The 14,793-nt window shown below is 48.2% G+C and overlaps 1 protein-coding gene and 2 non-coding genes across 10 annotated transcripts in view; 1 reads left to right on the top strand and 2 right to left on the bottom strand.

Moving 5' to 3' along the window:
• DPP9 (dipeptidyl peptidase 9) overlaps positions 1-6,790 on the bottom strand; it is a 32,043-nt gene extending 25,253 nt beyond the window's left edge. For 4 of the 8 annotated variants that reach the window (XM_044417557.1, XM_044417561.1, XM_044417558.1 and 1 more), the window contains exon 1: positions 4,178-4,250. Coding sequence is in view for 2 of the 8 variants with exons in the window: in XM_044417554.1 (XP_044273489.1) it covers positions 4,178-4,233 (56 nt within the window). In the remaining 6 variants the exon portion in view is untranslated. Of the gene's footprint in view, positions 1-4,177; positions 4,265-6,588 lie in introns of those variants that run through there. The other 4 variants (XM_044417554.1, XM_044417555.1, XM_044417556.1 and 1 more) reach the window with 2 other exon arrangements.
• Positions 6,791-13,649: 6,859 nt separating this feature from the next.
• On the top strand, positions 13,650-13,721 carry TRNAG-UCC. Its single transcript has one exon. It is a non-coding gene; the product is annotated as a tRNA-Gly (tRNA).
• A 631-nt stretch (positions 13,722-14,352) lies between these two features.
• On the bottom strand, positions 14,353-14,425 carry TRNAV-CAC. The gene has a single exon. It is a non-coding gene; the product is annotated as a tRNA-Val (tRNA).
• Positions 14,426-14,793: the final 368 nt, after the last annotated feature.

Below are 14,793 nucleotides of genomic sequence, written 5' to 3'. Positions count from 1 at the left end.
CCTCCTGGAGGAGGTGAGGTGCCCGAGGGCCCCCGGGAGTAGCCCCCCTCCAGACAGATGGGCACGGGAGGGGCAGCCTGGGAGACACGGAGGCATGTCACCCACAGGAGGATGAGGCCAGCACGGCCTCCTCCTTCTCCTGTCGCCGATCTGGAGCTGGAAGCAGGTTCTCTCTGCTTGGGGAGGCTGGGGCTGATGGGGCCTCGGGAGACCAGCAGGACTCCCAGCCTGGGACCACACGCAGCCAGGGGGCCGCTGCAGGAGAGGCGAGGGCCAGGGCACGGCCGCCCACCACCACCAGGAAGACATAGCGGTGGGTGATTGTTGTTGGGGACTCCCTGCTGAGGGGCACTGAGGCCGCCCGACCTGGAGACTAGGGAGGTTTGCTGCCTGCCGGGCGCACGCATCCGGCATGTGAAGGACAGAGTGGAGTGTCTTGTTCGCTCTGGGGTCACCAGCTGCTCCTGGCGATCCATGTGGGCACAAACGACATAGCCAGGCAGGGGGTGGGTGGGATCACCAGGGACTTCGAGGCCTTGAGAAAGAAACTCGGAGAGCTAAAGGCCCAAGTGGCCTTCTTGTCGATCTTACCATTCCGGGGATTTGGGCCAGGCAGGGCCTCCGAGGTGAACAACTGGCTTAGGGTGTGGTGCCAGAAGGAACGCTTCGGGTTCCTCGACCACAGCACCCGGTTTCTTGCCAATGGACTTCTGGCAAGGGATGGGTCACACCTCATGAGGATGGGGAAAAGGTCCTTTGGAGATGCTCTAGTGAGCTTCGTCTGGAAGACTTTAAAGTGACCCCGGGGGGGCGGGGGGGTTCAGGCCCCCCAGTAACGTGTCTGCACTGGACAAGTGTGGGGAGAGGATCAGGGCTCTGGGAGCAGGTTTTAGAGGTACTGCAGGGACTGACAGGACTCCTTCAGAGAGGGGCCAGGTATCAGGGAGGATGGGAGGAAGGAGGAGGCTGGGGACTCCAAGGAAAGGAAGCGGTGGGAAGGAGTTGAGGTGCATGTACACCAATGCTAGGAGCAAGTGTAACAATCAGGAAGAGCTTGAAGCTCTCCTGGGAAGAGGAGGGTCTGATCTGGTGGGAATCACAGAAACTTGGTGAGATGAAAGGCAAGTCTGGAATGTGAACATAGAGGGGTATCACCTGTTTAGAAAGGACAGGAAGGGAAAGAGGGGTGGGGTTGTAGCTTTTTATGTCAGGGAAGGGATAGGATGCAGTGAGATAGGATGCAGTGCAGATGGGGATTTGGTAGAGGCAGTCTGGGTGAAACTTAGGGGTTTTGACAGGGAAAGAGACCTGACAGTGGGGGTATGTTATCACCCTCCAGGTCTACTTGAGACCCTGGATGATGTCCTGACAGGCCAGATTCGAAGGATATCTCAGGGAACAGGCACAGTAATTATGGGAGATTAGTTGGGAGACTCACTTGGCGGTGACAGCCAGGTCACGTCATTTCCTAGAAGCTATAGAGGGAGGGTTTTTCACACAGAGGGTCTGAGAGGCAATGGGGCGGGGGGGGGGCGAACATCCTTGACTTGGCTTTGACAAACAGGAAGGAACTGATAGATGAGGTACAGATTAGGGGAGCTCTGGATGCGAGTGATCACTCCATCCTTTGCTTTGAGATCAGGGGACTGCGGACGTGCAGCAGGTCGAGCACTAGAAGCTGGGACTTCAAGAGGGCCAACTTTGGCCAACTGAAGGCCAGACTGGGCAAAGCCTCCTGGGATGGGTTACTGGAAGGTAAGCGAGTTGAGGAGGGGTGGATGGCACTCAAAAGGGAGGTTTTGGAGGCACAAGCCTTGACGATACCTCTAGTCAGTAAGGTGGGGAGGCGGAGGAGAGGCCGCCATGGATGCAAAAGGAGGTGATTAGAGGGAATAGACCAGTTGTGGCGAACCTACAGCACATGTGCCACAGCGGGCACACAGAGCCCTCTATGTCAGCATGCGAGCCAAGTCACCCCAGCATCACCCCAGCAGCCGAGCATCAGATAACAGTGCACATAGGGGCCATGAGCATGCTCAGAAAGGAGCGGCAGCACGAGGCGATGACATCACAAGCCGTGACTCATTAGCCACAACTCATCTGAGCTTTCACACAGCTGGTCAGTGCACTGCCAAGGATATATATATATTTGCTTGGACTGCCTGTGAGTTGTTCTTTCTACACTAAAACCTCTGTTTTCAAGTTTTCTTGCAGTGTTGGCATTTTGTGATAAATAAGTGGGTTTTGGGTTGCAGTTTGGGCACTCGGTCTCTAAAAGATTCACCATCACTGGATTAGACGCAAGAGGAACCTCCGTAAAAAATGGGTACTGGGGCAAATAGACAAAAGGGTATACCAGGAGGAGGAGGCCTGTTACAGAAGGATTCTTTCCAAGGCTAAGGCTGATTAAGAGCTGAGACTTGCCAAGAATATCAAGAGCAACAAAAAGGGCTTCTTTCAGCATGTAAATAGCAAGAGGAAGGGGAGACAAGTGGTGGGACCACTAAATAAGGAGGAAGGAGATCCAGTGACTGCTATGAGGGAACAGGCACAGATGCTGAATGACTGTTTTGCCTCTGTGTTCTCCCCAAAGCAGGATAGGGCAGATTCGCATGGGAGATTAGATGCAGCAGGGGACTTAGGGGCACAGATTAGTAACCCCCCCCCCCAGAAGTCAAGGGAAGCCTCAGGGTGCTGGACATTACAAAGGCACGGGGCCCTGACGGGTTACACCCAAGAGTACTTAGAGAGTTGGCAGGGGTTCTCTCATGCCCGCTGGCCTCCATTCTGGAGGCCTCATGGAGAACAGGTGAAGTTCCAGAGGACTGGAGGGTGGCGTCAGTGGGCCCAATTTTCAAAAAGGGTAGTAGAAGGGACATGGGGAATTACAGACCTGTTAGCCTTATGTCCATTGTAGGAAAAACAATGGAAAGGCTCATAATAGCAAGAGATCTAGTGATGCTAGATAGGGAAAGGAGGCTGGCGGCCACACAACACGGCTTCCGCAAAAACAGGCCCTGCCAGACAAACCTTGTGAAATTCTATGACAAGGTTTCGAGATGGCTGGATGGAGGGGATGCAGTGGATGTGGTTTACCTGGATTTCAGCTAGGCCTTTGACAAAGTGCCCCATGCTATCCTGGTTGAGAAACTGAGGAGTTTTGGGACAGACGAATGCACTGTCCGATGGATTAGGGCATGGTTGACTGACCAAAAGCAGAGGGTAACCATTAGTGGGGAATCATCGGGATGGCGGTCAGTGACAAGCGGGGTCCCCCAGGGCTCTGTCTTGGGGCCAATCCTATTTAATCTTTCATCAGTGACATGGAAGAAGGGGTGAACAGTCTGCTGATCAAAAGAGCAAAGCTCAGGGAACCCAGGTTCCATTTGGATGCCAGGAAGCACTTCCTGACAGTTAGGACCCTGAGGGTGTGGAATGGGCTTCCACAAGAGGTCGTTGAGACCCCATCGGTACGGGTGTTCAAGGACAGGCTGGACGTCCACATGGTGGGCATGTCGTGAGTGGAGTGGCTGGAGCCAGGGTTCTGACTTGCTCTGTTTCTATGTTTGTATAAGTGATTCTCCTATGCTGCCTGAACAACTCCCTTCTATCCTGTCTCCCCTTCCAATCAGCATGATGGATGAACTCAAGGCCTAATATTATGGAAAAAAGGGAATCTTCTTTCTGGCCACAAACCATGTGTGCATACATAGAGGAGAATCCAGGCTGCCCTGGGACTTGAAGGTATCAAAACATCTTGGGCCTGCTCTTGTGAATAGCTGGGCCCTTATTCTGCAGGATTCACATTCCCATAGCTTGGGATGGAAGAAAGGTACATCTGTCTGGATAGTTAAATGTATTTTTCACTCCCACCCAAACTCTTTGCCTATCAGTCCCTTCTAGATTCTGAAAGAGGAAAAATAAATAGAATCAGTAAATTTTGAAGATTGAAAGAAAGTGCATCTATGCCATTAAACTAACTGTCTCCACAGTTATTATGGAGCTGCATAGTAAAAGAGCTGAGCTTGTTGGACTTTCTGACCCAGACCCCAAACTTGAGCGGTCCATCACAAACCTTAGAAGCCCCTACGCCCTGCTGCTGATTCTTTTAACCCCCGTGAATTGATCATAGATCCTGAGTTTTTAAACAGCACCCAGGCTGGCTTAGGAAAGTTACCTTCTCCACCTTCCTGCACTTTCTTTTTCCAGTCGAGCCCTCTTTATTTTCTGCATCAACTAAGCGAGTCTTGGACAGGATAAGAAACTAGATGAGGAAGAAAAGGGGAAGAAAAGCAAACAAACAGAACAAGGCGTGTGATTGCTTGGAAAACGCTTGGCTACAACATCAACAATAAAGGCCAAGTCCTTTAAAAACTGAATGCAATCTTGGAATCAAAGGCCTTTGCGGAAGTGGCAGAATATATCCCATTTCTTTGCACACAGGGAGGATGCTGAGTTCTGCATCACTCATATTAAGGAATCTACTTTTGATGGTGCTGGGCTGAAGCTGTCTTAGAGAGACAGACAGTAGGTCCACTGAGTTCACTGACTGACCACTGGTCTTCAAAGTTTCAGAATGAGGCATTTCTGTGCACAATACCATTGACATCACTCTTTTCCAAATGGCTGGTGGGGGAGGTCCGAATTTAGCCACAGACAGAAGGGAAGGGGTGCTGTGACAATCTTGGGGGGTGCAGCTGCTCCACCTCTAGACCAGGCATGAGACATTTGGGACCCTGCAACTCCCGTCATCCCTTAGCATTGCTTATGCTGGCCAAACACTTGTCCTGGTTGCCCCAGCATTCCAGGTCCTCCTTCAGAGGGGAACTTTATGGAAAGCCTTATTCAGACATTCATAGACTAGAATCTGCGAGGCAAAAGCTTTGCATACCACAATTAACCAACCACCTTGCATTCCCTGAAGAGGAGCAGTTGAGTGCCAGTTTCCAAAATACGATTGCAGCTTTCTGGATGAAATGAAAGCTTTTCTGGTTTCATTCCAGGGTACTCAACTCTTTATTATTTAACTCTGGCGGCAAAGGGACAGACAGGCCTTACCCATTTCCTTCTCCTTCCTTTGAGAGTGTGCAGGTCTCTCAAGAAGTAAGACCCAGGCTTCTATGCACCACTCCACCTAAGCTAGCCAACAAGCATATCTAAAGGGAAGGTTTCACGATGGGTAGATGCAAGGCGTCTTTAATGATGGAGCACTGCAAACAAGGGACCAGAGCAACCATGGAAAAAGTGGTGGCACTGGTTGAGGGACAGAGGCCGATCTTATTCCATTCCTCCTCCAGGGCATTCTATCCATGGTCTTCATCAAAATGACCAGATTAGGCTACACCGAGAGCAGATGACTCTCCCAAGGTCACCCAGAGAGCACCACACCCAAATGGAGCATTTAAGGCTGTGTCTCCTGCAAGCTGCACTACAGGACTAGTTTTCCCCAACCAGTCATGTTGGACTATGGCTCCCAACAGCCCCAGACAGAAGTGCAGGTTGATGGGAGATGATTGCCACACATCTGGAGGCTGCGACATTGGGAGAGTTGCTCAAGACATGAATGCTAAAGGCAATAATTTGAAACGAATGAACAAAAGCATAGTCAGAGTGTTACACTGGGACTATCTATGTACTCCTCTGTCATGAACTTCAGTGGGTGTCCCAGTCTAACTTATTTTACAGGGTTGCTGTAAGGATAAGATGCAGTGAAGGAGAAGAATTAAATAAAACCCCTTGGAGAAAAAAGGCAGAATATATATATGATTATAAATATATACTACATTTCTGACTTTATGGCGACTCCATGAATGAAAGGCCTTCCAAAAGGTCTTGTCAGCCCTGCTCAGTGGTTCAAAATTCAAGGATGTGACTTTATGGATTGACACAGTACAAATACATTAAATATGCACCTTCCCAAGATCCCTTAACCAGTCCCCAATAAGAAGCAGGGTAGAACTACTGGAGGTTTTTCTCCTATTTCCTCCCCAGTTCTCCTTCTATATGTATCAGGTCTTATTAGACTGCAATCCAACAGGGAAGCAGGGGAGCCTGGAAGCAGCAAACGAATACTTGCAATCGATCAACTAACGAACCGTAATAAGTGCAGCTACGAGCACAAATCCAAACGGGCAGAAGGGGGCCAAGGGGGGGAGCAAATACAGACTGCTTTTCTCAGGCTACCCTTTGGCATGGCATCTGCAGGGCATCCAGGCCTGCTATCACCAGCAATTCAATGAGGGGCGTGGCCAAGAAAAGCTGCGCCCACTCCTGCCCCAGAGGTGGGGAAGAGCCAATGCACTGAAGGAACAGCCACAGCGCTTCTCTTGGGGGCGTGGCCAGGCAAGCTTCCCTCCCAAGGACACAGCCTAGCCACTGGGGGCGTGGTCAGGGAACCCAAGGAAACTTCCTTTGGGGGCGTGGCCAAAAGATACAAACAGATACACACTATTCGAAACAATTCCCCATCTGCAGAGGGCTGGAAGCCCACCCTTTCTCCCCTCCCCCGAGAAGAGGGAGGGTGCCCACCCCTCCCAAAGGGGTGGGGCCTCTCCTGTCTCGCCCCGCCCTCCCCCGTCCATCACTCACTCAGTGGCTTGCCGGCCTCCCCCAGGCCCGGGCTTCTCCGCGGCAGGGAAAGGGGGGAGGGAAGGGGTCGGGCGGTCCCGCGGCGGTTTCACTCCCGCTCCATCTCCTTTCCTGGAAGCTCAGGAGCTCCGGAAACGGGGGAGGGAAGGAGGGGAAAGGGAAACCACCGGCCTCTGCGAGCCTCCCACCGCGACCTTTCAACCAGGAACCGGAAGTCGCAGCCGTGGGTTTGTAGAACTTATTGCATTGCAAGTCTCGCGCGATCTGTAGGCCACTTCACGTTCTGACGGAACTCGCGAGAATATGAAAGAAAGGGGCGGGGCCTGAAACCCAGCGGCGGCGCTGTTGGCTTTCTTCCCGGGGTAGTAGTTCTCGCTCCGTTCACGAGGCACACGTGGGAGGGTTGGAAGGAGCAATTCAATAAAAGGGGGGGAGTGTCTTTGAGGTAAAAAATGATTGGAAGGAACCATTCAGTAAGAGCTCGGAGTGGAAATAAAAATGTTTTGCATAGAAGTTTATCAAATAGGTACAGTATGTGCACTTCAAATGAAGCATCTCAAAATAAATATTTGTAAATAAAACTAAAATTAATTAAAATGAATAAATATATTAATGAAAGTATTTTATCTGTATTCTCTATCGATATTTTTATTTCAGAGCTATTTTTAAAAACTACAGTATTTGGCAGGATATAGTAGTATTGGGGGGGGTTGCATTTTACGTAAATTAAAAAATAAAAACTGGCTGGGAAAGAACCATTCCTGGAGAAAGGGAACTGGGTAGGGAGGCGTTGCTTCAACAACAGGGCAGCTGGTTGTAGGGCAAAGAGTGGTTGAAGGAGGAAGGGGCTCTTCGTTCTAATTAGTGGTGGGGAGGAGCAGATTCCTAGAACTGGACCTGTTGAAAGGTCAAGTCATGTCCAACTCTTTGTGACCCTGCATCAGGGTCTTCTCCAGCAAGTTCTTCCTTCCTATTAGGTGGCCAGAGCATTTGAGCTTCAGCTTCAGTACCTGGCCTTCTAAAGAATAATCAGGGTTGATTTCCTTTAAGATTGACTGATTTGATCTTTGTTCAGTCCAAGGGAGTCTCAGGAGTCTTATTCCACGCCATAGTTCGAAAGCATCAATTCTTTGGCCTTCCTTATGGTCCAGTTCTCACAGCCATACATTTTAACTGGGAAAACCATAACTTATACCAACTTTGGCAGCAGGGTGATGTCCTTGCTTTTTAGTATGCTGTCTAGATTTACCCCATTTCATGGGTCAATGCCTTGCCGTGGCAAAGGGGCTAATAATGAAGCTATGAGCAATGCTGTGCAGGGGCACCCAAGACGGACAGGTCATAGCAGAAAGCTCTAACAAAAGCTGATCCGCTGAAGAAGGAAATGTCAACCCACTCCAGTATCTTTGCCATGAAAACCCCATGGACTGTACCAAAGGGCAAAAAGATATGATGCCAGAAGATGAGCCCCTCAGGTTGGAAGGTGTCCAATATGCTACTGGGGAAGAGCAGAGGGCTAGTACTAGTAGTGCCAGAAAGAATGAAGCAACTGGGTCAAAGCCGAAAGGACACTCAGTGGCAGATGTGTCTGGTGGTGAAAGGAGAGTCCGATGCTGCAAAGATCTATACTCCACAGGAACCTGGAATGTAAGATCCATAAATCAAGGCAAGCTGGATGTGGTCAAACAAGAGATGACAAGACTGAACATCGACACCTTAGGAATCAGCGAACTAAAATGGACAGGAATGGGTGACTTTAATTCAGATGAGCATCAGGTGTTCTACTGCAGGCAAGAATCCCTCAGAAGAAATGGATACAATCTCCAAAATGTCAGAATGATATCAGTTCAAATTTATTTATTTATTATTTATTTGGGATATTTCTAGGCCATCCAAACACACTGAGTCTCGATGGCTCACAACAAAATAAATACAACAGTAAAATATAAATATCATAATCATATCATAAATACCCCAACAACAATAAAACTAAACAAAAGCAAATCCAAGGCAAAGCATTCAACATCACAATCTATGCCCCAACCACTGATGCTGAAGAGGCTAAAGTGGGAAGCCAAAAGATAACTGGAATAACAGGCAAGTTTGGCCTATGAGTAGAAAATGAAGCAGGGCACAGGCTGGTAGAATTTTGTCAAGAGAATACGATGGTCAGAGCAAACACTCTTTTCCAACAACCCAAGAGACGACTCTATACATGGACATCACCAGACGGTCAACACAGAAATCAGATTGACTATGTGCTCTGCAGCCAAAGATGGAGAAACTCTATCCAGTCAGTAAAAATAAGACTAGGAGCTGACTGTGGCTCAGATCATGAGCTTCTTGTTGCAAAAGTCAGGCTTAAATTGAAGAAAGTAGGGAAAAGCACTAGGCCAGTCAGGTATGACCTAAATCAGGGGTCTCAGACTCAACTTACCTGGGGGCTGCTGGAAGTAGAGTCTTGGTGAGGCTGGGCCGCATCAAGAATTTTACCAAAAAAGGATTTCAAGTATTCCGTGGTGGTGGTGGGTCGCTTATCCCGCGTGGCTCCCAGAGGCTGGCCTGGGCGCCGCCAGCACTTTGAAGGCCACAGGGCCCCTCTCCGTGCCCCGCCTGGCCCGGCCTGGCACACAGCTTAGAGAGAACCTTGCGCCCAGGGTAACGACTCACACAGGTGTGTGTGAGAAAAATGCGCGGGCCGCACTATCACTAAATATCAAGTGGGGGCCACAAAATAGCGTCCCACAGGCTGCAATTGGCTCGCGGGCTGCGAGTTTGAGACCCCTGACCTAAATCATATTCCTGATGAATATACAGTAGAGGTGAAAAACAGATTTAAGTAATTATTTCTGATAGAGTACCTGAAAAACTAAGGGTAGAGGTTCGCAGCATTGTACAAGAGGTAGCAACTAAAACCATCCCAAAGAAAAAGAAATGCATGAAAGAAAACTGGCTGTCTGAGGAAGTTTTACAAATAGTAGAGAGGGGAAGTGAAAGGCAAGAGAGAAAAGATACATCCAATTAAATGCAGGATTCCAGAAAATAGCTAGAATGCCTTCTTAAATGAGCAGTGTAAAGAAATAGAAGAAAACAATAGGAGAGAGTAGAGATCTCTTCAAGAAAATTGGAGATACAAAGGAAACGTTCCATAGAAAGATGGGCATGACAAAGGATCAAAATAGCAGGGACCAAACAGAAGCAGAAGAGATTAAGAAGAGGTGGCAAGATTACACAGAAGAACTCTACAAGAAAGAGCTTAATGTCCCTAATAACCACGATGGGGTGGTCACTGACCTCAAGCCAGACATCCTGGAATGTGAAGTCAAATGGTCTTAGGAAGTCTGAGCAACAACAAAGCTAGTGGAGGAGACAGTATTCCAGCTGAGCTATTCAAAATCCTAAAAGATGATGCAGTTAAAGTGCTACAGTCAATATGCCAGCAAATTTGGAAAACTCAGCAGTGGCCACAGGATTGAAAAAGGTTAGTTTACATTCCAATCCTAAAGAACAGCAATGCCAAAGAATGTTCGAACTACCGCACCATTGCACCATTTCACATGCTAGCAAAGTTATGCTCAAAATCCTACAAGCCAGGCTCCAGCAGTATGTGGACCGAGAACTACCAGAAGTACAGGCAGGATTTCGAAGAGGCAGAGGAACTAGAGATCAAATTGCCAACATACGCTGGATCATGGGGAAAGCTAGGGAGTTCCAGAAAAACATCTACTTCTGCTTCATTGCCTATGCTAAAGCCTTTGATTGTGTGGATCACAACAAATTGTGGCAAGTTCTTAAGAGGTTGCAGTACCAGACCATCTTATTTGTCTCTTGAGAAACCCATATGCGGGTCAAGAAGCAACAGTGAGAAGAGGAAATGGAACAACTGATTGGTCCAAAACTGGGGAAGGAGTTTGGCAAGGCTGCATACTGTCGCCCTGCCTGTTTAACTTATATGCAGAGCACATCATGAGAAAGGCAGAGCTGGATGAATCACCACTTGGAATTAAGAAATATCAACAACCTCGGATATGCAGATGATACCACTCTAATGGCAGAAAGTGAAGAGGAACTAAAGAGTGTTGTGATGTGCATGGAAGAGGAAAGTGGAAAAGTTGACTTGAAATTCAACATTAAGAAAACTAAGATCATGGCATCCGGTCTTATCACTTTCTGGCAAATAGATGGGGAAGAAATAGAGGTAGTGACAGGTGCAGAGCCTATTCCCCCAGCACCACCTTCTGGAATAGGCCGGCCAGGTAGGAACAGAACCACCACCATGCAGAGCCTCGTACTCCCAACTCAGCCAGCTTATCCAGAAGGATACCATGGTCGATGGTATCAAAAGCCGCTGAGAGGTCCAGGAGATCGAACAGGGATGCACTCCTCCTGTCCCTCACCCTGCACAGGTCATCCTACAGGGCAACCAAGGCAGATTCAGTGCCATACCCGGGTCTGAAGCCGGACTGAAATGGGTCCAGATAATCCATTTCATCCAAGAGCGCTTGGAGTTGTCCCGCCACCACCTGCTGTAACACCTTGCCCAGAAATGGGATGTTGGCCACCAGTCTATAATTGGCAGCCACCTCTGGGTCCAGGGATGCCTTCTTCAGGAAGGGTCTGATCACTGCCTCCTTTAAAGAAGTGGGCACCTGGCTCTCCCTCAGCAAGGTGTTAATAACCTCCTGGATCCAGGAGCCAATCCTGTGTTTGGCTTTGGTAAGTAGCCATGAAGGGCAAGGGTCGAGTAAGCAGGTGGTAGGATGTACTTGCCCAAGCACCTTGCCCACATCATCAGGCCTCATTAACTGACATTCATCCAATAAAGCTGGACCAGACGGAGTTCTGGACACCTCCCTAAAGGAACTGTATCAACTGTGGAGTCCAGCTCGTGATGAATCTGAGTGATTTTCTCCTTGAAGTGCCGGGCAAAGTCATCACAGTGGGCTATCAATGGTGGCACAGGATCGTTTTTAGGGCCTGGATGTATCACGTACCCCTCGAAAAAGCTCCACTGGACAGCAGTGTGAGGAGGCAATGGAAGGGGAGAAGCATTTCTTCTTCGCCGCCCTCACCGCCACAGCATAGGCTCAATCATGAGCTCTCAGATGTGTTCGGTCAGATTCCTCCTGTGATTTCCTCCACCTGCGCTCTAGTCGTCTCCCAACCTGCTTCATCACCTGTAATTCAGATGTATACTGTGGAGATGAACAGGCTCTGCCTGGCAGGAGAGGATGCTGAGGAGCGATCTGTTGATAGCTCTGGCCATTTCCCCATTCCACAGCTCAACCAGAGCATCAACAGGCACGCCAGCTTTATCAACCAGAATCTCCCCCAGGGCCTTCAGGAATCCATCCGAATCCATCTGGCTCCGGGGGCGGACCCACACAATACGGTCCGCACCCTTACAGAGGGAAAGGCCAGCTCTGAGCTCAAACCTCACGAGGAAGTGGTCTGACCATGACAGGAGAGTCAGACACAAGTTCCTCACCCTCAGATCACCCTCTTCCTGCCCCGCCAAGTAAACCAGGTCCAGAGTGTGTCCACGTTCATGGGTTGGGCCAATGACATATTGAGACAGCCCCATGGTCGACTAACATAACAAGGGAGTTCCAGAAAAACACCTACTTCTGCTTAATTGACTACGCTAAAGACTTTGATTGTGTGGATCACAACAAATTGTGGCAAGTTCTTAAAGAGATGGGAATACCAGACCATCTTATTTGTCCCTTGAGAAACCTCTATGTGGCTTAAAAAGCAGCAGTGAGAACTGGACATGGAACCACTGATTGGTTCAAAACTGGGAAAGGGGTATGGCAAGGCTGTATATTATCCCCTCCCTATTTAACTTATATGCAGAGCACATCATAGAAACATAGAAACAGAGCGAGTCAGAAGGAGCCTCCTGGGCCATCTAGTCTGACCCCCGGCTCCAGCTGGCTCCGCTCACGACGTGCCCACCATGAGCATGTCCAGACTATCTTTGAACACCCGCACTGATGGGGCCTCAACGACCTCCTGTGGAAGCCCATTCCACACCCTCGGGGTCCTGACTGTCAGAAAGCACTTCCTGGCATCCAAATGGAACCTGGGTTCCCTGAGCTTTCCTCGGTTGGAGCGCGTCCTGCCCTCCTCTGCAGGGGAGAACAGGTCTCTGCCCACCTCCGTGTGACACCCCCTCACATACCTGGATGTCGCCAACAGATCCCCTCCGAGTCTCCCCTTCTCCAGGCTGAAGAGGCCCAGTTCCCTCAGTCTCGCCTCATACCCCAACCCCTGCAAACCGGCCACCAACCTTGTGGCCCTGCGCTGCACTGACTCCAACCTGGCTATATCCTTCCTGTAATGAGGGGCCCAAAACTGAGCACAATACTCCAGTTGCGGGCGCACCAGAGTCGTGTAGAGTGGCAGTAACACCTCTCTCGAATCATGCGAAAGGCCCAACCAGATGAGTCACAAGTTGGAATTAAGACTGCTGGGAGAAATATCAACAACCTCAGATGCCTTGAAATAACATGACAATAACACTCTAATGGCAGAAAGTGAAGAGGAACTAAAGAGCATTGTGATGTGCGTGGAAGAGGAGAGTGCAAAAGTTGGCTTAAAACTTAACATAAAGAAAACTAAGATCATGGCATCCAGTTCCATCCCTTCCTGACAAACAGATGAGGAAGAAATGGAGGTAGCAACAGATTTTAGGTTCTTGGGCTCCAAGATCACCGCAGATGGGGACTGCAGCCAAGAAACTAAGACCCTTGCTCCTTTGCTTCCCTTCAACTGTAGGGAGATACCATTTTGTGCTTTTGGAAGGAACCACTTTTTGAAGCTGCAGGAAGAATCCATCACACCTACCAAAAAATTAGGAGGGTGGGTAGAGAAAAGAAGGCAGCTGAAAGTATTCTTTCTCTGTTTTTTTCCCCACCTGTAATGCCAATCACTTCTAGAAGACCAAAATTTTGGAAAACATGGCAAATGTCTGTCTTACTTGTCATAGTTAGAATGTGGTACAGCCCATTTATGGCTTTTTTTATAGGACCAAAAAAGGAAAGTGGACCATAGACTTAGCGTTGGTGGTATAGTGGTTAGCATAGCTGCCTTCCAAGCAGTTGACCCGGGTTCGATTCCCGGCCAACGCATGTTCTTCTATTTTATTTTTTAATAGTTTCTTTAAAAATGTAATTGTGTCTATATACCTGGATGCTTTCTTGTACTGTATATAATTCTTGTTCTGCTTTCTTTTGTTTAGATTTTTCTTTTGGTGAAATTCATTGTGCCGAATCACTCCCGGTTATTCCTGCTTGAATTAGGAATGTATAAGATCTTTCCCGGTTCTTATACTTCCATGCAAATTCTACCCAAGTTTAGACAGGAAAAAATGGCATGACTTTTTCCCTAAATATTCATAGAATTGCAGCACTGTTTCCTGTCCGAACTTATATAGGATTGTAAAACTTGCATAAGATTTCCGTGTAAGAATTAATACGTTTTCTAATTAGGTATTTCCATTTATGGATTGTGCATCCATTTGCCCTTCAACTGCTCACCTATCCCTGCCATAATTACGGGAAAAATTATCTCAAGCACAGGTTCGTATTAGTATAAAAATCCAAAAAATCTAAATGGGGTTCGTGGGAGGGCGCAATTGCCTTTGGAGCACGGAAATAAATGTTAAGCTCTCCCTTTATTTAGTAGCGTGTGTATTCTAGAAGATGTGCTTCAGTAGCAAATTAATACAGAACTTTATTAATTTGCAAGAAAATAAGAGACTGTTTCCGCCCGGGATCGAACCGGGGGCCTTTCGCGTGTGAGGCGAACGTGATAACCGCTACACTACGGAAACCTATGTGTTAAAATCTTTTCCATGCCATGTGATATTGTCACCATTCATCCTTTCTAGCACTAAAGATTCAGAGTTGTATTTTTGCTGTCCTCCTTTGATTTATCATTTCCGTTTTTTAAATATTCCCGTAGCCAACTTTTCACTTCGAGCTTGTAATCAAAAGTGGACTGATGCACAAATAGGAGGCTTCTCCTGAACATGTAAAAAGTTCCTTTCTTTCACCACTGTTTTCACCATCGAGAACACAAAAAATAGAAGGACTTCTCTCAACATGTAAAAAGTCTTTATCTGATGGGTAACTTTCATCTGATCTAGAAAGGAAAAGCCTTTTGAAGACTGGTAAAATGGTTCCATTCTGTCACTTTCAT

This window comes from Varanus komodoensis, unplaced genomic scaffold, assembly GCF_004798865.1.
Source record: "Varanus komodoensis strain SLA01 unplaced genomic scaffold, ASM479886v1 scaffold89, whole genome shotgun sequence".
In the NCBI taxonomy this organism is placed as follows: Eukaryota; Metazoa; Chordata; class Lepidosauria; order Squamata; family Varanidae; genus Varanus; species Varanus komodoensis.
Note: the sequence above shows the minus strand (reverse complement) of the source record. Positions and strands in the feature narration are given on the sequence as shown.